The sequence below is a fragment of the Typopeltis vanoorti genome, chromosome 3 (assembly GCF_054136105.1).
Source record: "Typopeltis vanoorti isolate ZY-2024b chromosome 3, IOZ_Tvanoo_1.0, whole genome shotgun sequence".
Classification (NCBI taxonomy): Eukaryota; Metazoa; Arthropoda; class Arachnida; order Uropygi; family Thelyphonidae; genus Typopeltis; species Typopeltis vanoorti.
Window position 1 is genome coordinate 115,883,228 of NC_143551.1, and position 25,954 is coordinate 115,909,181.

General features: G+C 35.5%; 1 protein-coding gene across 2 annotated transcripts in view; it reads right to left on the bottom strand.

Moving 5' to 3' along the window:
* The window catches only part of LOC150108491 (protein FAM107B-like), a 202,836-nt gene that overhangs the window by 140,803 nt on the left and 36,079 nt on the right, over positions 1–25,954 (bottom strand). The window contains exon 1 of one of the 2 annotated variants that reach the window (XM_090415902.1): positions 1,761–2,279. The exons of the other annotated variant lie outside the window; for it this stretch is intronic. Within the exon in view, the coding sequence (XP_090272028.1) occupies positions 1,761–1,862 (102 nt within the window). The 5' untranslated portion in view covers positions 1,863–2,279. Of the gene's footprint in view, positions 1–1,760; positions 2,280–25,954 lie in introns of those variants that run through there. 2 annotated transcript variants of the gene reach the window in all.

Sequence of the window (25,954 nt, forward strand, 5' to 3'; positions counted from 1 at the left end):
TCCACATTTCTGTAATTTTGTTGTATTGGTCGTGTGCGGGAAATGATCCACCAGCTTTGGCATGATACCATTGTTGTCATTCGCGTTTGTCCACTTGATGTAAATTCAGGCAAGCATGAGGTTAGTTTTTTTTTGTACCATCATTAGATACGGATCTTTCTCGAACCAATGTGTTCTTTGTACAGAATCGCTTTTTCGATGACCTCCCAGAAACATGTTCTGATTTCGTTCGCACCCAGAATTACTGGATTTTCATTCGTAAAATTAAAACAAGAAGAAAACATGTGAAGAGAGAAAAAAAAAAAACGTGAGTAGTTTCTTGTGCATTGTGACAATCATGTCTCAGCTGTAGCGTCCTCTCATTGTTCCAGTTGTGGTCAGACAACCATCTCGGCGTCTTTGTGATCCCCCAACGCTTCTCTATAGAACCGGAGGGTACTGTGGGGAACGATAATTTTAGGAAACTGGTTCCTTCAGGCATGCAGGGGTGTTCTTAAATATGAATAGGTCAAACAAAGCAATGCTGTATGTATTTTCCGTATAAGTTTAGAAATAAAGTGCATTTAGAATCACACTGAAGCAGTCTTTACCGTGATAATATTGTTATTACTTCAGTAACCGATTTCCTTTATAAGTTAAATTTTACTGCAATCATTCACTAAATCATTTCAAATACAAACGCAGTGAAGCGGGGGGAGAGAGAATATATTTCTAAGTATTATTAGATTGATCGATTATAAATGCTTCTTAAGTAGTTATGAACGACGATTCTACATTAATCATGTTAACTAAAGAAATCCCAGTAATGGTCTTGTACTTAATCAGTTTGATGAGTTGATTGTTAAATCATATTCACCTAAGAGATTGAAATAAAAAAAAAAAAACTGAAGTGAAGCAGGTAAACAAGAGAATATGCAATGAAAGAAACATATTTCAACTTTTGGGCCATCTAATAATTAACTCTCACTTTCTGAGACATTCCTAGATTGTTTGAAACAATAGTTATCTTAAAACAAGGTTAATTTCTATTGGAGTTCACGAGAAATAGGAACAGATTTTTCTTCATCTGCTTAGTTTTGAATTTGCTCGCTTTCGAGTGTTTTATGTTTAGGTAGGCCTCTTTACACACCGTTCTGCAATATTATTCGAAGTAGTCAGGAACTAAAAACTAACTCTTTGGATATCTTTTAATCGACAGTTTGATTCGTGATTTTTTTTTTTTTTTCATCTCATTATCTGCTCACCATAGTGAGCAGTTTAAGTTTTGATTACAAACCAGTTTCATTAATTTCTGATTCTGCAGTCTGTTAATTACATTTTTTTTCGGAAATAAAAAAATACTTTTTGATCTTCTTGACTTCACTATCATTTTGAAATGAATTCGAATAAATTTATAGTTCAAACAACTCTAAAATGCATTTTTGTTGTCGTATATAAATTGAAAGAATTCTTTAGTTCTCCTTTCGATTGCCAGGAGTGCAAACTGTCACTCAAGGAGACCCCAATTTGTGCCCCATATCCGTTCTCCGGCAGTTTTCGATGTCGTAGCTACTTCCTTGATAGAGAGAGAGATGCTAGCATGTGCGTTCTCCTACTAAACACACTAATAAAATTAATTCGACATGTGAAATAAATTTAATTTTACAATCTTTATCACCTTTAGCGTTATGACTCACTGAAAAAGTTTTCATTCCTTATAATAACTTAAAAATAACAAATCTAAAAGCTCTTTACACAGTAAAAATTTATCCACTGTTTACCTTTTTATCCTTCACAGGTCGTCGGCGATGTTTCCTACTCGGTCCCATCTGCTGCATTTTTTGAAGACTATCCTCTTCACTGTGTGCTACCGTATTACCCATTGCTTAACTGTCTGCTGGTCGACCGATATATCCCAATATGAAACTTACTTCGCCTCGAGTATGTTCACAAAATATCACCTATTCACATTCTTAACTAAAAAAGTTTTGTTTCTAGCACCTACTGTTGACGAGACTGCTCTGCACGTGGGGAGACACTCGAATGTCCGTAAGCGTTAGGGCAGTCACTTTCCTTGTCGGTCCCCTCCAAGATTTCCTTGAATTATACGCCTGGGGAGTTGCAATCACCTATTGGCTCGTCCACCCCAACATACTGTTTTTGACGGTTGCTAACTGTGTAGTTACCATGGAAACGACAAGGTAACCACTAAGTTAGAGGGCAGGACAAAGCCTGACCGACCTTCAGACGACCACCGGACTTCTGCAGAGTCACTGGTCACCCCTTACCCACATCGCACGTTCTCCTGGACTAGTCAGATCAACGCTAAGCCAAGTACTGATAGCATCCGTCCTGAGCCGATGGTCCTCAACGCGGCCAGGTGTTAGATAAAGTTGGGGAAAGACAAGTACTGCGAGACTGGTTCGTGACGTCACTGTTCACATGACTACTGATTGCATTTGTCAGAGGGCTGGCGGAAACTCCCGAGTCTGCACAGCACTCAAACCAACGATCCGAAACGAAGTCCGAGGTCATACAACTGTTTACTGTATTCACGGGCCACAAAAACCTTTGACCTTACTTTAATGTTCGTAATTCTCTTTTCACCTATTGTTCCAGAGCCCGACAATCGTACTTATTAACATTTCATATTCATTTCGGAATTATAAACTCCCCCCCCCACAAACTATGCATTTTATTTATCGACTTAATATTTTTTTTTTATTGAATTAAAAGTATATACTGAATATTCGAATGTTTTTAGTTAAAGAAACTTAATTTTATTATTTTTTAAAAGCAGTAATTAATGACATTACAAAATTATACTCTGTGCAAATGACACTACGAAAAATTTAATAGTTATTGTGTACCAATAAAAGGATTTCCGTTCGTTAATGATCATGCTCTAATTAAGTTTTGTTTACGTTTTTACAAGAGATGATTAGAAACAAAAACATTCAGGTGGCGCTGCAGGAAGCCCAATTTTCACGTTTGTCTACTTGGCAGATGTTACAATTATAAATAATTATTTTTTAATTTAGTTCTTTTCATATGTTAAGTAGGGGGCGCAAGAAGTGCCATTGTCCTTCTGAGTGGTTAATTTCAGTCTTTGTTACCAAAGCACGAAATCACCAAATTAAAATAGTAATTTATAGATGGAATTAAATTACCTGGGATTTTTCAATTAGGTATTTTTTTATTTTGCAAATTATTTAAGATCATTAAGCTTCATATTTTTTTTATTTCAATAAATAAAAGGTAAATTATATCTTTGAATATTTTTTTCATTGTATCATGTAGATACATCAGTGAATGCTTTTAAATGTATTAAAACATATTTTAAATATTACTTTTATAGTTGCACTAGTACATTTAAGTTAAAAGAAGTTAAAAAATGATATATGGGTGAGAATAGATTTTGATAGTCCTCAAAATATCAATCACCAAGTCAATAGAAATAAGGTATTAGTATATTGAGTATTAGTACATCGATCAAATAAATATATATACTTTGATCAACGTCCCAATAACATCTTTATGTTGTTTTTAATTTTGACGCCTGAGGAAAGTGCAACTGCTCATCCTTAGAGTGATTAGAATTACGACCCAAATAAATAAAGACTGTATAACAGGCCAATTTAAATGCTTCGTGTGTTCGAGCCAGTATGCTATTTGCGAGTGGAAAAATCCTTTCACCCCGTGTTGAGACCGTCATAGTCATCTTCAATTGAAACCTTAAAACCAGCCAATTAGCATACTATGTTGGCAATTGCTTCTGCTATAATTAACAGACTTGATCGACATAACTAAGAAACTTTCGTTAGCAACGAGACAGTTTGGAGTATGCAAATAAATTAGGAAGGTGCAGAGTCATTGACAACAGGCTCTGAAGAACAAGGAACCCCAAGCATATCCAGAAAATAACTCAAATTTAATTATATCTCCGTAAATTGCAGGGTCATATTTTTGGGTATTTCACCTCCTTACATAAACCAAGCCTTTTAAAGTCGCACACAATCTACAAGTACTGTTGATATGTGCACTTCCTGGTCGCTTGCACTGAATCCTCAAGGACTGTTGCGCGATAGGTTAGAAGCATTAAGCCGAAGTATAGTTAGGCTTATTGATGCTAGGTTTGAGTATAGTTCAAACTTAACGTTTTCCGATTAATTCTTGAAAAAAAAAAACTGAACATTTAAGATGGAAATTTTTCTCCCTAAATCTCCGGTATGCATTAACTTACTGTTGATTAAAAAGCATGAAGTAAACTTCTCCATGCTCTCTGATTCAGGAAGAAAATTGTATGAAAAAAAAAAAAATCAGTGTGGAATGAAATGTTTTGCAGGTGAAGGAACCCTTTGAATTTGACTTTTGCTTATCAATTTCTTTTGCCTAACTGGGAACAAAAAAAAGACGTAAACGGAAGAAAGTGGTGCAATCATTTAAAGCGGCAATCGAACATCGTTCAGTCATTTACTCTCAATTTTTGATCTTAATAATTTAAGTAAAATTTATCTCATCACATTATCAATTCACCGACAAGAATTACCGTCGACTCGAGGGCTCCATTAAATTGATCGTTCATTTCCGTGGTCGTGAACTGGAAACCTAATATGAATTAAGCAGCACTCTTAAGACTTCCTAGCTGGAACAGTAGGACAAACTGCCTCCCAAGAAGCAATTCAAGTGAAGCGAAAATAAACCATCTAAAAAATTCGCTTAATCGTATAAAAAAAGTTTGCTTCAATCTTTCAGAAACTCGTTATCCGCTACAGTGAACAAGACTTAAGTAATCAACTGGACTTCTTTATGCTTTGGTTGAAAGGGGTGAGGAAGAGGGGGTAAGGCAAATGCTGCTAAAAACAATCTTAACGATGGGTCTGTATGGAATGGTCTAATTGAGTTTGCCGTGTTAAGAGAAGTGTAACAACGATTCCTATAAATAATTAGCAACCAACGATTGTATTGACGTAGTCCTTTGTCGGGAGTGTTTGGAAGATGGCGGCTGTAAACTGGGATATAACGTGCAAGGTGACTTTCTATATTCGTCGTTTCGAGCATTTTCCTTTCCTTGCAATCATTTTCCCAGAATTCAAAGCTTTTTTTTTTGTATACTTCTTACAGTTAAGTGTTAACATCGATTACTAAATTATGCTGTTAAAATTGCGCGCTTTCTAATTGGGATATCATTTATTCACAGACTAAACAATCGTAACTTGCCACTACGACAATGCTCTTCAGCTAGAACCACCCTAGGTTCAAATCCCGTGTAATAAGTGAAGAAACTGTATTAAAGCTTTCCAACGGAAGCTAATTTCGTTGACCTCATAAGGAAGTGCAGGGGTATTCTTCTAGAAACTTGAACTTTCATTACGCAAAACAGTCACATGGACAACTCATAATTGCCGTCATTACTTCACGATATTACTGGTACACATTACTGGCCATTTTGAAATTATGTGCGCAGTCGCACACAGTTTTATATAACTATTTTAAATATTAAAATTTGCACGATTAAAATAGTAAAATATGTTCCTTCATTATAAACCAAACCCCTTCCCCTTGTTTTATTTTACTTAAAAGTAAAATAAAACAAAATTAAAAAAAGTGTTACTACTATTTGTTAGACTTAAGACTCTCAGACATCTTTCAACTCCCATTTCCGAACTGCGTAAACAGAATTTACACCGATAAACAGTTGGTTTTTGTTCGTACTGGTAGTGGTGGAAGGGGGGGGGTGAAGAAGGGGTATATAAATCAGACGTTTCCTGTTTTTAGCTCACGCTGCTGCTTGCATCAGTTCCTGGCTTTTATCGCACCTTTAAATAGCCAATAACATGCATTGTAAAGGCTGAGGCTACAATTGTGTATACTTTGTTCGTCATGAATGACGACTATGCCTTTACTGTGCTATTATCAACTGGTCTTGTATGTGGGGAGGGCGCACACGCAGCGGCTTTCATCAAAACGCTGCAGTAATCCTTTGCACCAAAAAATTCTAGTAATGATTTCAAGTCAATGTGCCGAAGAAAACTTCGCCAGTAGTCTTAATTCTTTTCCACTTTTTATTTAAATTATGGTATTAAACATAGGGTATATGAAATATACGAAACTTATTTCATTTTTGAAAGAAAAATATTGAAAAGAGTCATGACTCCTGTCAGCCCTGAGCTGGGCTAGTTACACTGTTGATTAGGGTTAAAAAGACTTCATATGAATGCTCAGATGTTAAGTTTGCAGTCTAACGAATAGGTTTCAAACATAGAAATACGTAATATAAAATCAGATACAATGAATATATGTACACTATATTATCCTTGCAGTACCCCCCCCTTCTCTCTCACATACAGAAATCGGTGAATCAGTCAGTCTTGTGAAACGTCCAATGACTACTCCATGAAGTGGCTACCGAAGGGGGGAAAAAAAGGAGTCAGTTGTGATCATGCATATTCTTTTGAGACATTTTTACGTGGTAATCAAACCTCAAATTAATAACAAATCACATGGGTTAAAGATTAATACTTTTACCGAATCCTGGAAAAGTAGTTTACGAGCACACCGGATACCGAAACAGAGCCAAGAAGTATACTAAAATTTCATTTCAGAAGGTGGCTGAAATGTAAAAGGCTGCATGCAAACCAGTTTTGTGAGATCATGTTTGCTTTTAAGAGTTCGAAATCGAGCAGACATCAAGCTTGACATTCTATTTATTTAGTAGACAACATAAGACGTTCGAAACTGATAATTCATTATCACTGATTGCTTTCGACTCTCATAAAGGGTGACTGTTGACTAACTTGAGCCTTTTAACAAAGTTTTGCTTTTCAAACTGTCCTGATGCACTAGAATCAGTACAATGACCAGCACAGACTTATTCCTTATTTAAGAAAAGAGTCAATCATGTAGAAACAAAACCATTTCAGTGGACTACTAAAACTGTTTTGAAGTTGACAATAACTTACAACTTATCGTAAATGTCCAAGTGCTAAAACGCCACTCAGCACTTGTTACAAAAGAACTGTAATACCTGCATTGACAAGTTTAATGCTAAAATTAACTGAAAACCGTCTGTTTTTTGTTTTTTTTAAATGTATCAAACGATAACGACATCGTACTGCTTGCTAAAGCCAGCTATTCGAATCAATAAATAAAGTTTAAATTCGAGTGTTTATCCATAAGGCTTGTTTAGGTAACTTGTAGTTGGGATTAAAAATTAGAAATCGAAAATAACTACACAAAGATAAATTTCTTTATGGATTTAAGTCAATTTTTTTTTTTTTTAATTTCGTACTATTTCTTTCTTCATCTTCTTACTTTAAGGTTCTCCATTTTAAAAATCAAGTTTGGTGAAAAGGCTTCTATCCATTCGATTTCATGTTCTATACTCGTCTGTAGTTTTATATTTACTTGAAAACCAAAAAAAAAAAAAAAAAACTCGATACTTAAGTGCTTATTTTTTTGTGTACTCGTTCTAATATATTTATGAAATGAATATCAAGAAGTCTTTAGAATATTTAAATCAAATTTATAATAGTAATTATAAATTAATAGGTATATTTATTATTGAAATAAAATTTTTATATCTTTGCGAATCACCAGCGATGTTACGAGTAGTATTGTTTAATCTAAATGGGCAAGGTGAACTAAACCCAAATATATTTATGTAAAATAATGAAAAATCTATTTTTATATAATTAGTTTGGTTTGCTTGTTATTAAGACGGATGAAATATTTCAAGAATTATTTTATTAAATGTAAATTGTGTTCTCCAGAACAATAGGCAACAGAAGACCTTTTCCTATTTTCTCATTCGTCTATTTGACAATTTCCCATTTTCTTGACAACGTAATTGAATACCAACCAATTACTTTGAATAATATCCAACGCAATTGGTTAATAATTTGGTCGCAGAGAACGGGCAATTTTGTTTGCAGTAATTTTTTTCACAATTTTCACTTTGAGTGTTTAACTACCACCGTCATAGAAAAGTTGGGAATATTTAAATCGCCAAGTACTTAAGATAACGTTTCGACTTTTTTCCCTTTTTAGATTTATCAAACGGTTTTCATAATTATTAAAGTGACAAATATTTTTGTTTTCTTTTTATTTGTTAATTTTAACATGAATACCGTGTTTAGTCTTTCTGGAATATATTTTTGATAAAAAAATCTATATAATTTTTTGCGATATTTTAAAATTTCTTTATAGTTCGTCATAATTCTATTTTTAGCTGAATATTTGCTTTTTTGAAGGCAGGCGTTTTTCAGTTCTTGTCATATCTTAAAAAAATTAAATTTTTTTAATATTCTAGTTAAATAGTTATGGACTTGCAGTAACTATTTATCTTCATCTAAAATGTCTTTTTTTATTATTATATTTAGTTTGATCATTGCAATAGTTATTAAAATTATTGCAATGATAAAAATAAGACGGTATTAGCGTAGCATGCAATTCATCTCTGGGATTTAAAAAAAAAAGGAGGAGGGGGGCTGTAGATATTCTTGATATAGTCAAGGTACAATATTAATGTTTGTAGTATCTCAACCTGGCTAACCTTTTAAATCTGAAATGCTGATGGAATTGAATTTCAGCATTAAATTCTGAAATCTAAATTTCAGAATTTAATGCTGAAATTTAGATTCAACAAATCCGGCATGCCTGCAGCAAATCGGATTTTCTTCCTACTTCTCGCTGGTGGATCTATTAATAGACATGGATATATCCTCAAGCCAACAAAAGCATTAAACCACTAGAACAGAGGAAACTTCCTAGAGAATCAACGTAGACGTGCTTTGGTCTCAGCAGTATGAATGCATGAGAAAAAGGCCAAAACGTCTGTAGAATTAAGAAAATTAAGAACCGCTGAATGGTAAGCAAGTTTCACTGCCCAATGGAATCCCACTATCACGTTGCTTATTGGAAGCTTGAAATAGCCAAAACAATGTTTGGACTCTAGAAGGTCCAAAGTTTATCTTTTTCTACTAGCTTGCAACATGATCTTTTCAGAGTTTAGTTGGACATAGGTGATATTTCTTTTTAAAAGTTCAGTTTTAAAAACAGATTTAGAAAACTCTCTCCTAGTTAGTATTATGGACAGAACATTATATGCTTTAAAGGGATTTCGAGTTAGCCAGCGATAATTTTCCTCATCACTATTCTACCAGGGGAAGGAGTCTGTATAGTGAAGGAACTGACAGGTCCACTTTATAGAGAAGTCGTGAAATTTTCCATGTATTCGTGTGTCAAGGGCTTAAAGAATCCAGTAACACGTCCCCCCCTTTCAAAAGAATAATGCGAAAAGTTAAATAACCGCTCTAAAATGAAGCATTCATATGTTCCTATCGTCACAAGTAATCTATACACAACTACCAAGGGTCAGTGGGTATTCTACCATTTCATGTCTTCATCCAGATGGCATCAACGTATCATTAATAAAAGGCTAAACTGTCAGCATCTTGATTTTGTAGAAGTGATGTGTTGGTTTATAATTGCCAGCTTGATTGGTCGAGTGGATAGCTTATCTGCTCTCGGACTAATAGATCCTATGTTCGAATCTACAGCCATAATGTTTGGCTGTTGTCTTTAGGTGGAAGAAATTCATTTCCAGGTGCAAGACCCTCTAACTTACTTGAAGGGCTTCAGCGGTTCGAAAGGTTCCATGTTTAGTCACTAGTACAAGGTTTTCTGATTATGATAAAAAATAGAATAAAAATTCCTTAGCTCATCGACGGTACTAATGAACCATGAATATAACCTTTCGAGTCCCTTTTATATATAAAAAGGTACTTTTTTGGGTAAGTGTTTATTTACTTAGCCACAAAACAACTATTACTTCAATATAAGATTTGATATTTCTAATGACTGGGACAGCAAGGGTCAATCTTTCTCTTGAGAATATTTACGTTCTGACGTCGATGCGATAGAATTTTTCTTGCATCAAATTTTATGCCATTAAAATGCTTTAATTTACGCCAGATTAATATATGTCAACATCTCAAATCGAATCGCAGTGACTGGAAAAATTTAATCGGTCTTTAGAGCGAAGGAACCCAAGTTGCCAATACTCTAGAAAATGGGATCAACTTCAGAGGACAACTCAGCATTGCAAAACCGTGCAATACTGAGTGATTGCACGGTTTTGCAATCACTCAGTATTGAGAAATATCTCACTACTGAGTGATTGCAAAACCTCCTGAACCATAAAGATCCATTTCTTACGTATGTTTTCAACTTATCATTCATCTCGCCTTTTGCCAAAAAGCACTTTTCGTATTCAGTAAAGGTGACATTTGTGTATATATTCTAATATGCATTCACTATCAGGGAGTCTCCAACATGGAATCTAGTTTTCATCTTGTCTTATTCTATTCGGTCCATCTTCTGTCTCTATCGTTCTCTTTCAGTACCACTGACTATCCCGAACTTTGATTTCCTTTAAATTTTTTTTTCCAAGTCCAGTTGTTATAACAAAGTCGCCTTCCTGAAGAACTTCAACATTCGCATTTCTACTTCGGTTTAGTTCTCCAACTGCACTTGTCCATCAAGTAGGAATGTCCAGATATTTACTATTACCAACGATGTCATTTAAGTTGTTTAAAACACCTACCAGAATATACGAAATTACTTTCCAACCTCTTGATTTCTTCCTCTCCAGTGATCCTTCAAGAATACTTCGAATATTGTTTATCCAGTGAACCAGTGTTTCTCAAACTTCAGATATCCGCGTACCACTTATTAAATTTTCATTACCAAATACCCCCTAATTAATTAAAAAATAAATTCATTAATTGAATAATTAAATAAAATTAATAAATTAATTTAAAATAATTAAAATTAAATGTTTTATTTGAATTTATATGTTCATGTAAACAAAAAATATGATTTATTTTTAAATTTTAGTTCTCCAGAGATGTCAGACGACACACTCTTATCAATTTCATTTGATCCAGATGCAATACCAACGCTTTCTTGTTGTTTACAGCTACTTGTATTTGCTATATTGCTCTCTTTTGGGGGTTTTATAAATCCAATCTTTAACCAATGATCCATATGTAAGATCAAAATTAAAAAAATCGTGTTGCGAGATACGTGCGGGAATTTTCGGAAACTAAAGTTTTCAGAAAAAAACTGAAAATGGTGCGACTTATCAAGAAGCTCCTACTCGCTATCACTACTGTTCGCATCGAGAACAGTTTCTTTGTGTGCATCAAAGTCAATCTACCCAAATAGTGTCATCTTCTTTCCCATTATTTCAAGCAAAAATTACCAGTAATGTGCAAGACTTGAGATACGTAGAGCAGCGAAGAACTGCATATGATTGGTGCGGTATTAACAAAAGATCGCGCGAACCAAAGACAAATTAGCATTTCAACAGTTGAGTTGATATGCTAATTCCCTTCAACCGAATTCCATAATATCTGAAACACATTCACTATATATTTCTTAGTTTTAACACGTTAACGACGGGAGTGGTGTCAAGCAAAACCATACGTTCCACCGGCAACATATGGTTTTGCTTGAGCAGTTTCTGTTGGAGGGGGGGGGGGATGTAATTCATTAGTTAGTGCCGTTTTTATCCCGGTTGTCTCTAATTGCACTGTTTGTTGAAAAATATGACTCCTTTAATTATGCATAGCCGAAAATTGCCACGTATCCCCTAACGACCTTTCGCGAACCCCCGGGGGTCCGCGTACCACACTTTGAGAAACACTGCAGTAGACCAGTGTTTCTCAAACTTCAGATATCCACAGACCCTTTCTTAAATTTTCATCATCACCAAGTACTCCTAATTAATTAAAAAGAAATTAATTAAAACTATTTTAAAATATTAAATATCTATTTTATTTAAATTTATATGTTCATGTAAACAAAAATATGATTTATTTTTAATAGAACAAACTTTTTAAAGATGCTATGAAGTTTTACTTACTTGAAATAATTTATCATCAATGAGAGGAGTGAAATTGCTTATGGTGAGATAAAATTTCAGCAAAATTTGGCTCTATAGTTGTTAATTTCAATCTCAGATGCGGTTCGACATCTATAATACGATTCCTCTTCTTCGTCTTGATATCTACAAGGGCCGAAAATCCAACTTCGCACAGATATGAACTTGGAAATAGAAAAATGAATCGTAGAGCTTTATCTGTTAATTCAGGAAATTCATTCTGTATTTGTAGCCAACATGATGATAACGTATTCTCGCTGTATTTATTTAGGAAACCATCAGAAGCTAGTTCTAAAAGTCGTTCTTCTATCGACGATAGACACTTGGCATAAATTTGTTTTTATTGAAAGGATATCTTATCCACTCAATATTAATGTCCAATTCAGGGAAATACTTTTCTAGATTCATTTGTAAGCTTTTTAAATGCTACATGATAGTAATTTTCACATTATCATCAGTTTGTTCATTTGAACTTGCGAGCAATTCATGAAGCGATGGAAACGCGTCAAATTCTTCATTACCAACCCGCTTTTGCCATAACTTCATTTTTGTCAACGTGGCGTTCACTTTATCTTGGACATGAAATATAGAAATTTCCTTGCCTTGTAAAGATAAATTAAGACTATTTAATACAGTAAATATATCTGCCAGGTATGCTAATTGACTGAGCCATTTCCAATTATGTAAATACTTTTTCAATTCAAACTTTCCATCAAGAAAAACTTTTAGTTCATTCCGAAGTTCAAATAAACGAGTAAGGACTTTTCCACGAGAAAACCAACGAACATCGGCATGGAAAAGAAGTTGTGTATAGTTGCTTCCCATTTCTTTGCAAAGTTGAGAGAAATGTCTGGCGTTTAGAGGACGGCCTTTAATATAATTTATGATTTTTACAGCTTCATCAAAAACTTTTCTGAGGTCTGTAGACATCATATGTGTAGCCAAAGCCACCCTGTGTATGCAGAAGTGTATCGACTTTGCATTTGGTACAACGGCTTGAATCGTTGACAAGCCCTTTTTTGATCCGACCATGGATTTCGCTCCGTCCGTGCTTATTCCAACACAACTTTTCCAATTAAGCTTGTTTTGATGCATAAAGGTATTTATACTGCTGAATATTTCTTCTCCTGTTGTATGTTCTTGCAAGGGTTGGCAATATAAAAGGTCGTCATGAATTTTTTTGATTTTTTTCGTACCTAACGAACACTAGAAGATGATTTGCAAAATTTGTAATGTCGGTGGATTCATCTACCTGCAACGCATAATAACGACTCTTACGTATATCGGATAACAATGTTTTATATTGTCAGCCATTTCAGTGATTCTTCGATGAACGGTACTATTTGTAAGGCAAATCCGATCAAAAGATCTTTTTGCATTATCTCCGATCATAATTTCCGCTATTATTTTTGCTGGAGGCTTGACCAAAGTTTCACCAATTGTTTCCGCTGCACCACTTTTTGCGATTAATAGCGACACACGATATGAAGCTTCTAAAGCCTTCATGTTTTCACCTTCTGACACGGTCGACATCACTTTTTGAGATTCTTTTAAATTTTTTAGTTTATCTTGAAAAAATTCGACAGGTTTGTCCTTGCATTCATTATGTTTCGAATGCAAGGACAAATTACACATAATGGAATAGGTTCCTCTTCATTTCCCGTCCATGAAAATCCACATTTCAATTTATATCGTACTTACGAAGTTTTCACATCTTCCTAGTTGGTTCTTCAGAGATATCAGACGACACCCACTTATCAATTTCATTTGATCCAGATACAATATCAACATTTTCTTGTTGCTGACAGCTACTTGTATCTACTATGTTCCTCTCTTTTGCGCATTTTAAAAATCCAGTCTTTAACCAGTGATCCATACTTAAGAATTTACCAAAAAATACCAAAGCTAAAAAAATTTAACGAACAGTCCAACAAATGGCTAGTGAAAGCAGAATTCGAAACAGACAGCAATGATAGACCAGTAGAGATAAAGCAGCTATGAAGACGTTCATATGATTGGTGCGGTATTAACAAAAGATCGCGCTACTAATTGACAAAGGCAAGCCGACAGTTCAGTTGAAATGCTAATTCTCTTCAACTGAATTCCTTATATAATATCTGAAACACATTCACTATATATTTCTTAGTTTTAACACGTTCACTCAAACAAAATCATATGTTGCCGGTGCACCATATGGTTTTGATTGTCTACTATACAGCATTTTATGTGGGAGAGGTCATGCGATTCATTAGTTCCGTTTTTATCCCAGTTGTCCCTAATTGCACTGTTTATCGAGAAACATTACACAGCCTGCAGATGTCTCTGTACCTTATTCAGTGATAAAATAGGAACGTTTTACGATCTCAAACTTAAATTTTATTCCATGCGTTAATGATGCATAGCCGAAAATTGCCACGGACCCCCTGAAGACTTTTCGAGGACCCCGGGGATCCGCGTACCACACTTTGATAAACACTGCAGTAGACCATTCAGATCACAATAAAATGCTGATTTATCTTATACAGCAATAGCCAAAACAATTATACGTATCCTTGTTGTCCAGCATTATAAGAATGCAATGATCGTGATTTCTATGTTTTATTTTCTTAGGTGAATTTCTGCATCAGGTTTTCTGAATCCAAAAACATACGAACTAAACTTAGTAAGGAATTATGCGCCGACCAAGCGTTCACTTACAAAAAATATGAGTCTGATATAGGATTGCTACGATATTGAGAATTTTTGTCAACTCTCTGATGAGAACAATAGTTCAAAACTGCTGTCAGGACATAAAAACCTAAGAGTACCTATGAAAGGCAAATATACGGACTTTCGGGAAGAGCTCATGTCTTAAGCAGTGCAAGCCAAGACAACTCCGATTCCGAAGATTGTATTCTCATAAGCTATGGTCCATTTTCGACAATGTCACTGGATTCGGCTATGAAATAAGGGCTGATTTCTATCAATTCATAGAAAATTATCATCACAATCAAAAAACTAATTTGAAAAGGCCAAAAGTGAGAAATTCGTACAATGTCCGAATAGCAATTGAGCTTTTGAATCCCTTGCAAAAACAGCTATTGCTGTAACTATAGTGCAACACTACCACCATGAATAAACCCCTACTATACCCACAGGGGAAAAAATCCGGCTTCATCTAGCTTCTTATTTTTCCTCAAATTCTTGAGCTGATGGCCTCAATGTTCTCATCTTATTTTCCAGCGGAAAGACTAAGGATTATCTGGATATATCATCAGCAGCTATTGTCAATCCACTCCCGGATGAATGTCTTTCCAAGATTACTCCAAAACTATGACTGGTGATCCCATGCGAAAATTCACCAACCGCAGTGGGCCAGCATGGTGAATTTATTGCCTAATCTTCCAGGATGGATGGATATATATATATATATATATATATATATAGTTCCATTACCATTTCCTAGTCAGTTTTGTTATTGTTGTTCTTGTGCAAGTATCACAGAGATGATTGCATATACTTTTTGCCTTTTAAAAGGAGCTAAATCATTTCCATATTCAAGTTATTTTAAATAATCAGTAGGATAATCCACTCATGGCAAATTTCAGTTCTGTTCTGAAAGAAAGTCGGTGCACTCCTTCACGTAAATTATGATGATTTCATTTTGGTAAAAAAAAAAAAAAAATTTAAACTGTTTTCGCGATTTATCGTATGACCTTCTCTCAACTTTTTAAATAATTACTTGTTTATAAGTAGCAAGAGAAACGTTTCGAAATACTCAGAAAGGTGAAATTGGCACACAAAAGACATTAAGTTTTAAAAACGGGTTTAATCCTCTACCACAGGCCTTCATGCTTCAGTAGATGTTTCGACGTTTTTATCCTAACGTTCATTTTATGCCAAGAGGTACTGCAAGGAGACAGTTAGCTGGGACTAGTGCAGTTTCCTATTCGAAGCACGCAAGCCACGACGTAATAAATTTAGGGGATCCCCAGGTTCCGAAGCAAAGCAGACTTATTTGTGTGATACTTGTTTAGTGCAATTGCATCCTAGCCTATACACTTGAGTATTTAACTGCAACACAAAAAACTAGTAGTGATTAGGAAAGTGTTAGCGACACATGGCAAAAAGACTGAGCTATTTAATTGCATCATGGTAAAAAAGGATGAAATACACGGGAGTGTTAATGAGGGAAGAAGCTGAGAGTTGCGATCTTTAAAACTTCAAATATATATATATTTATTTATTTTATGAAATTGATTCAAAATGTGGTAGACACTGTCAAATGAATCCATCCAAAGCTGTGTGTGTTAAAAGATCTGTAAAAAGTAATTAAAAAAATTCTGAACTTTGCGATCAGTTTCAGATCAGCTATGGTGGAACAAAGAAACTGGTAGCGGCAGTTTTGACTCCTGTAAATGCTACAAAAAGAATCTATACCAACAAATCTACTACGCTAAGCAATAGATCGAAAATTTTCTTTGTGCCTTGAAGCGAACATAGTTAAGGCCAAGTGATGAATTGGAATGAGTGTCGACGGTATTAATTGCATTTCAAACGAACCTCTATAATACGTATCACAACTTACAATTTAAATATTTTTCGATTGTCATTTATGGTTTCTTTGATTAGGACTCAAAAGCATACTGGAGTGCCACTTGCCCGAGTAATGGTCCCATACATAAGAAACATCCAAATGAAATCGTTGACTGGTTATCATCACTGGTTGCATCATCTAGATGTGAATGCTAAAAGCGGATCTTTAAGTGGCATGTTACCCTCCCATAACCACGTGCCACTTAAGATCTGTGCTCGTAGCATTCTTCGATAATGTCTGTCACATTTGAAAACATTCTGAAATTTACCTGGCTTGAGAGCTTCTCATGCTTCTTTTAAATTTTATTTGAGATGTGATCAAAACAAGTATCCTTAAAAAAGTGTATGAATTTACTCGCCAATAAAGATGTCTTATTTGCATCACTTGTTCGAGAAACTGTCCTTTAAATACCAGAAATCACATTTGAAGGTTTAAGGACATTTTTCTCGTTTCTTATTGGCAATAAACAGTTAAATTGGCCATTTTTTTTTAAAACTGTTAATGGTAGTCTTTTGCTCAACCTCCCACATATTTGGAGCTTAGCTGATCATTAAAATTGTATCCTTGAGAGCAAGAAAGGTGTTCAAAACCTGCATTCATCATGATTAATAAATTTAAGAAACAAAAAGATATTTCGGAGAATTCATGAGATATGGATAGCATGCATAAGGAGAACTATTCCTCTTATTCGCCACTGGAATAAGAGGAATAGTTCCAAAGGAAGTACGAGCTTCAATTTAATTTTTGTTGTATAACTATTAAACACCATTGATCCTTTGTAAGGAGTTTCCTTCTCAGTTTTATGCAACATTAACAGAAACCTAAGTTACTACTCATAGAAAAACGAAATTCTAAATTTTGCTAGTGCTTTCAAAATGAGGCCATCTTTCCTTTTCGAGGTTTCCATCCTCGCAGTCTACACAAAGATTTCGGTTCAATTTCAAGAAGGATCATTTAATTTTATATTTGGATTATCAAATGAGATACTATGTGCTGAAAATCTGGATATGGTTCACGTGATCGTAAGGCTGCGTTCTTTTTTCTTTTATTAGGTTCATCGGAAGGGTTCTCGCTCACAGTCCACGTCATAAATGGTTTAGAATTGATGAGTTGTGTGTACAAGTCTTGTTATTAATAGATTATTTTATTGCTTCTCGACTTTGTAGAAAGCCTGGATTTCTTTGTTAAATACAAAGAGCGCTCACGTGCATGGTCTCTAGACTTGCTCCGTACCACTGAGATACTACCGAATGGCACTGTCAAATCTATACCTTTAACTAGATCATGCACACGTGGTACAACATAAGAGGTCTAGTCCTGATCTCCCACTTTCCAATCAACGCAAAATCCATACGCTTTCGTGAGTGAATGCTTACTTCCCATTTAATGCCCCCCCCCCCCACCCAACACACACAATATGATCATATTTGTGTTTCGCTTTCATAGCCATATATCATTGCAACTATTACAGCTTTAGATTGCTATCAAAATCATCCGGTCCTCTCTTTGTGCAAGAACAAATAGGCAGTTACACCGAAATGTAATATAACCAATGAAGTCACTTAAATGCACAAAACCAATTAAAAGAAAGCAAGTGTTGAATAACTGTGTGCGATCATTAAAGGATTTTTTTTTTTTTTTTTTTTTTTTTTTTAAGTATCTCCCACACCCAAGATTGACTCTAAGTCTAATGAGTAGGGCGGACAGACTAAGGAATTTTTAAATTATTTTTATTAATTTTGTATTTTTTTTTTTTTTTTTTAAATTACATAATCTGAGAACCCTGTTAAGAACCAACATGGACCTATTTCAAGACTTCAGACCTTTTAGTACGCAGGGCAGTGGCCTCACATTGGGCGAAAAGATTCACCACCCACCTAAAGGCAATCGCAAACATGCCCACAGTGGGATTCGAACCTGCAGCCGAAAAGTGAATGTATTAAGCACTTGGCAGCAAATCATTGGATGGAAACAGAGACACGTGTGCATGCGATGACGTTATTCCTTACGCACCTGCATGCCCTGGAGAATATCGACCTTGAACTGACCCAATGTGATTCATTACTTAAGTCCAACGAAAGGCGTTTCCTTAAGCAAACCATGGGAGGAGAAACAATATGGGTGTCATTTTTGTATTCAGTTGATAGATCTGTGTTATAACTGCCTACTTTTACTTAAAAGGCAAAAATAGTGTTGTAGATTAATAATAATAAAAAAAGTGCGAGTTTTGTTGCCAACACAAGTAATTCATATTTCAGCATTATTTTTTGGGTATTCGATTTCATTTCTATGGCGGCGCTGACGAATAAGAGGAAGTGACAGTTAGTAGCAGCACTTCCTTCGGAATGTGCTACAATTAACGGAGTGCACCAGGATTATTACTTCTACTTTTCAGTAGTTACGTATCGGAAACTTTGTTCCATTGGAATTACATAAATGGTACTGTTCTGTGGACAATATTGCAAGGTAATGGTCCTTAAACCCATCTCTGAACTGAAAACAAAAGTTTAAGAGTGTCTTCCGGAAACTTTCTTGACAAGAAAAGGCATTAAAACTTTTTTTTAATCCGTTGTGAGTTCTTCATATCGCTGTTATTTACAACAGTTTATGACAGTTCTCCCATTTCGGGAAAAAAAGGGGTAGTCACATGTTTAAAAAAAATCGATAACAGAATGAGGACTGAATTTGGTAATATTGACAACTGGGCTTTATTCGCAAATTGACCGAGACTTTAATCGATCACTCTATAGACATCTGCAGTATCTATTTACTTTTAATTAGCAAACATTTCAAAATTTGTTAAATCTTTGCGTTTTAAAAACTAACGTTTAAGCCAGATTCTTATAATTAATCTTACTCGACATTAATTTTCCTCTTCCTCCACTTGAAGATGAACTACGAAGGAGGGAGGACTTCCCCCCCCCCCTTCTTGATACTGCGGCTTTTCATCCCTCAAAAACATGTACACCAGCTACAAAAATACATCCCATTTACAGACATAATACACACTTACCCTTAAGTGTCTCATACCCTTAGAAACTTCGGCCGTAAATCCAAGAAAGCAAAAGAAATATACAATTTCTAATGGAGTTCATTAGTCAAAGACGATAAAATATATCACCGCAAAGTTTCATTAATAATTTGTGATGAAATATTTTCCTAAGAAAAAAGTTCATTTTCATCAACAATTAGATCCAACTAAGACGACTGTTCTCAATAATCAACTCCTACAACTTATCTCCTCACATTCAGTAGAGAATCACTCGCTTATTTCTAGAATTATTAGGGCTCCGAGTCGACCTATTGAACTATGTTATTATTGATCTGCTACATACAGATTCTAAAGTTAAAATCTAATGAAATAATTGGAGCCCTTTAAAGAGTACAGTCTTAAAGAATTCGATGTTTCGTAAAAATTGAATTTCGGCAAAATTGTAACCCGAAAGGAAGTTAAGGAGATATATAATGTAAGTACTGGGGAAACAAATCGGATGCAACTTACTCAGTTGATGTTACTATTTTAACTATTAATATGCTTTCGCTGAAAACTTCAATACCATCAGATCTCCCAGCATCGCCAATCTATGGACCTAAGAACTGGAGAAGTTTATTGAAACCCATGTGCTCATTGGAGATATTTCTAAAGTTTTTGATCTGTTCCGGCACAGATGTCGCCTTACAAACTAAAAATGACCAACGTATGGTCTACCATCCACCCTTTGGAACTGGATTGTCAATTTCCTCGCTGTTTTTTTTTTTTCTTGCGTGTCTTATGGATGACTTCATTTCTTCAAATTTCCCCACCATTACAGAGTACTCCACTATCTTGCACTTTCCCCACAGTCTTATTCCTAAGTGATCTATCACTAGCCTCAAATCCAATCTGCACTGTCGTTGATGTGAGCACTTCTTGCAGTGGATATATATATATCCCAAACCACGAATCTTCCACAATCGATGCCTTAATTGCCTGTGTTTCTGCTCATGACTTTTCTTATCAGTGTAACTTAACACTGTACAAATCCTACTTCCTTAAAATATTGTTTCTCAGAGTGTAAGAGCCTTTTCTAAAAGTGCTTGATTCTCCAGCTACTGTCATGGTGCTTTTTTTTCTTACAGGTATTTTCATGGGTGCTGCTCTGCCGAACTAGTAGACACATTCCTTCATTTTTCTTCAAGCCCATAAACACACAAGAAGCTTCTAATCAACATTCAGTCTTCAGCTCCAAAACATACTAAAAAAACTTCGTCGTCTTTCATGCTCTGTGGAACATTCTTTCCCCCATACAGTTATCTCGAAGAACTTCAAGGATGTTCAATAATCACTAGGTTTCTTTTTTGAACTACTTGCGCGACAGGAAACTGATGTGCTATACGTTTAATTATCGGATAGTTATTCACATTTGACGTCAGTAGACGTCAAATGTGAATTGACCGTATGGTCACTCCCGTATCTCATCGAGTTTTGGGAGTGAAGTCTTCAGTTAGAAGTGGTAGGATTGCAGAATACTTTTCTACAGGGGAGGGTAATCAGCAAACCATGACGGAAGAGCCCGCAGACTCTTGGCTGGAGAGCCGATGTTGGCAGTTTTTTTTGCACTTTGCAAAATAACAAAATAAAATTTAATAAATTTAGGTTAATCCTTTATCCAAGTGTAAGCAAACAAAGTTTGCGTCTGAAGTATCTTCAGGACTGAGGTAACTCGTGGTCAAGGTGAACCAAGCTCTCTCATCACTCCTTGTCTTAGTATCTCCCATAATGCAAAGCGCACCTCCTTGCGGAGATGTATAATGCTATGCGTATAGAGGTAAAGATGACTTCTCTGTTTCTTCCATCTTGGTATCATCACCTCTGGGTCTGGCTCCCACTGACGAGACCTCAATAAAGGTCGAAACCGGTCTGGGTAGTGGCCCTTCCCTTAATGCATAGCATTATACATGTCCACAAGGAGATTGTGCTTTGCATTATGGGAGATACTAAGACAAGGAGTGATGAGAGCTAAGAGAGCGGATATGCTAACCACTGGGCCAACCAGACCTGCATTTCTCGGGTATGAGACCGATTATATATAATATATCAACTAAGTCGTCGACCAACCCTCTATCCAAAGTAAACGCAGTTATCAGTTCTCTTAATGGAACCTGACCCACAGTTTTGGAAAATCACACGTAATATCTGACTAGTATGAGACTGACTACAAAACAGATAAAATTGAGAACAATCTGAATGCCCTGGTGCTTCACTGCATTACCCTTATAACCATGCAAAGTAATCAACTCGAGTAGAGCAGGTGAACTCATTTCTTCCGTGTTCCTACTAGATGGGATAAAATCCTGTTTAATCAAACAGGATTCAGAATTACTGATGGAATCGCATAACGCTTAAACGTTTTAGGTTTAATGCTTATTATTTATAATTGTACTCCTGGACACAATAGTGTCCAGGAGTGTAATTTAAAACGGATGCGATTGCTAAAGGCAGTATAAATAAATAAATAAAAATTCAGAAGTCAAATGATCATACGGCGTATGTGGCAAGGACAACCAGAAGGTTGATCCCTTAGCAATGGAAGTTCGTATAGTTTTCTCTAAGTGATTTGTGATGCTTGAAGTTTGCAATGATTTGTATCACACGCTCAACATTTACCAAAACGAGGTTATTTTAGATTGGCCATTTCACAGTAAAATAATCCAGATTTTCTGGAACAGGCTCGTATTTTCACTGCACTAGATCTAAATCAGACTCAGCAGTGGTTCTACGAGTTTTCCCTGTAAAATTAACAACTACTTTATTTTGTGTATTGACATGCATGTCAGAATATGGTAAATTTAGCTATTTCAGTTAGATAAACGCCAAAGAAATTGAAAATCGTCTTAAATTCGTCAGCAGACACGTTGATTTTGTATTCAATTTTAGAACTAAATTCTGAAACTACAATCGGAAATTAAAGCTATTCGCTTATTTGGAAAGGTTTCAAAATCTAGACACATGATAGCAAAATTAGCAAGTTAAGTGCTTTAAAATCCTGATATTACTCAGCTGAATGGGAGCGTGAGTTGAGTCAGCCATTATCTTCAAGTTCCTTGAGAATAAACAGTTCTTCAAAGTTCATCTTTGACCTCATCCTATTATCTAGGCTTTATTCATTTTATCTTTGACCTATGGATCACTTTTGCTCCGTAAAAGAAATATTTGTTTGTCAAATGTCAACATCCTTTCTCTTCTCTCGCGAACCCTTGACCTAGCTGACAGACTAGCGCTGTAAAGTCACCAACTTTTAATAGGCGGAATTGTTATACAAAATATTGAGCATCATTATATTCAGCTTTGTTATTTCCCATTTCAGGTTCTCCAGCTGCTTGCGAGATGTTTACTACTAAATATTGGCATACTCGTGATTTTCAGAAGATATTGTAGAAAATTTAAATAAGCTGCAATAGAACATGCAATTTGAGAAAGTTTCTGTGCTAATCTATTAGATTTCAATAAAATCTTAAGGGGTCAGCGTATAATTCACTCAGGATGAAATGGGTTTATGTTTTCGATTGAAGAGACTGCGGACTGGATGATATCAATGGAGGCTGAGCCACAAACAATTCAAGAAACGAGCATAAACCCCACTCTGGAGATATTTTGACATTTAGTACAAGGGTACCTCAAATTATGGCGCGTAAACGACCAAAATGGAAGTCAGCGAGCTGAATACTGCTTGCGATACAACTTATCCAGTCCCTCAAAATTATGAAGGCAATTAGTGCAATAGCCGTTTTTAATGGTTATTTGCTTGTTTCTTAATTCAAAAATTGGTCTTTTATTGATCGATTTATGAGTACTACAGGGGGGGGGGAGGAACGGCGATATCATTTAAACATTTTTAAATTATTCAAGTCTGCCCTCTTCCAATCCGTGACATCTCGCTTTCCTATTCTGAAATGTAAAAAAATCTGCCATTTGGATGAAAAAAAAAAGTGATTCTTGAGCTCGCAATTATTGATGTCAAGATCATTGTTATAACATTGAAATTGGTGTGTAGTAGTGGTATTATGGGTCTTCTGAATGTACTTGTTTTGGATCAGGATCACTGAGCAAGTTTTCTTGAGTACCGGAGAGAAAAAGAAAACGAGGCAATTTTCTTGAACAAATAAGGAATTTAATTAAACAAAGTAAATTCTATGTACCAATGATAAACACTCAAGGTGTGGTACGATTTGTATAGCATACTTTCTCTTTTAATGTTGCGATTAGCACGGAGCTTGCAGGGCTCCGTGTTCTAATCATATTGATAGACCAGTTTGTAGAACAAGCTCTAAGCTATTATTTTTATGTGAATAGCTTCAGTTCTTTTTAGTGCTGGAGTTAGTTTGCTTTAATTACTCTCCAAAAAAATATTGTTCTGTGTTCGAAATTACCTTTACACTTTTACAAATGACATGAAACAGACCATCAGCGAGAAAGTGTTTAGAGCGAGTCTTATGAGGGTTTATCTAATGAATGGACTACTCCCATTGTGGACAGCAATCCTGCAGTTTTGAGAGATCAGTAATCTAAGGTTTGGGATTTGTTCAGAGTCGGCAACAAGGATTAGAGTAAGATTCAGTGAAGAGTATCAAAATAAAAGATGTCTTGAGCGAAATTACAGCAAGGATTTTAGAGGCTAAGAAAGCTACGGATAATGTTTTTTCCATGAGATGCGAGAGAGAGAGAGAGAGCTTCATCTTGGAATCTGAATATTATTATAAAAAGAGAGTATTTTTAAGGAAAAGGCAGGAACTGTTTTTGATAGCATTGAAGCTGACGAGGTTGTCATCATCCCACCGAAATATGGAGGACCGTATTGCATCTGTATTTAATACATTGGTTATAGAAAAGATCCTGGGGCCCGAGTCATTTCACCATTACTAGATTTGGCGAATGAAGAAAAGGAATTCTATGTACTCTCATCAAAACCGTGGAAGTGATCTAATGTCAGTAACGTGTATGAATTTACGATAGCAGTAGTAGGGATTCAAGCCTTAAGACCTTCGATAACCATGGCATCAAACACGGAAATTGTCACTGTGTTCGGTGACAGAGGACAACTTCGTCAGCTTCCATGCTATCAAAAGTAGTTCCTACCTTTTGAAGATGGTCTGTCCGTTCGCCTCCCTTTACGTTTGATAACACTCAGAACAGATGAAACGAAGTCTCTCTGGTAATATTGTTCTCAATACTTCCGGACAGTCCGTTCTCAAATCCGATTTACGTCACAAATATGCAGGCTACGCTTTAATCTAGTGAGTTATGCTCATAAAATTCGCCGCGAAAAACAGAAACTGGAATCATGCAGAATCGTGTGAAATCACTTTTGGATTTTGAAAGAACGAAATTTTGTCATTTGTAGTGCATGAAAAAAAAAAATTAATTTTCAAAATTTTACTTTAGTGCCCATAAAAACAACGTTGAAGACAGATTAAACTTATTCGGCATAATTAGTTTCGATCTTATTATGATGCACAAAAATCGTAAAATGAAGCGAGGTCAAGGTATCAAATTAAATAAATTTAATTTTAAAAAAATATTGGGTCACTCGAGGTTTAATTGGGTGTGTCTTTCCTTCCTCCTCTCTTTCTGCTTTTCATCCGGCCAAGGGCAGTACAGTCATATTGCTAGGGTATTAGCGTTTCTTTTTCGTGCTAATAAGTAACCCTATTACTTCATGGTTATTTTGTAACTGTGATGTTAATCTTACGTCTAGAAGTTTGAGTTCTGAAGAAGAGCAAGTGCGCCTTGTTCGTGAAAAGTTTTTTTTGTGAAAGTGGCCAACTAAAAATACATTATATTAGTTATTTGAGCTTAGAGAGAATTTTTGAAACGAGGTCTTTTGACGTGACGTTTCTGGAGGCGTTTATCCTACTGCAATCGGGTCTTCGTGAATTAGGGTGTATTTCTTTATACGAAGTTTCGAAATTCTGTTTTTTGTTCTCATTAGGCAGAAACTAATGAAGGCGAGTCGTTGCTGAGAAATCAAAAACAATTCGACACAAATTCAAGAATTGATTTGCGTCACATAAGTAGTGACCTCACATTAATGATTGTCCATCTTAACTGGTTTTCGAAACACAACAAGGAAATGGAAACCGCAATAAACAGTTGGCCTGATTATAGCAAACTATCACACCTGGCGTGTCGTTGCTTTAGTTCAAAAAATGTATACACGGAAAGTTTCAAAAATAGAATTGTTTTTTTTTAAAAAAAACCTACTGATGGAATTGCGCAGTTGACTCTTCAGTTTTTAAACACAAGTGCTTGACGACATGACTGTATTGTCATGACTCATCCAAAGTTACTTATTCCGTCAAGTAGCAACCGGTTTGCTCAACTCCACGGAACATAATTATACGGACAACCACAATACTGAAGACTGACCATCCTTAGTTGTGCATTTTTCCTCCGATTATCGGAAGCAAGTACC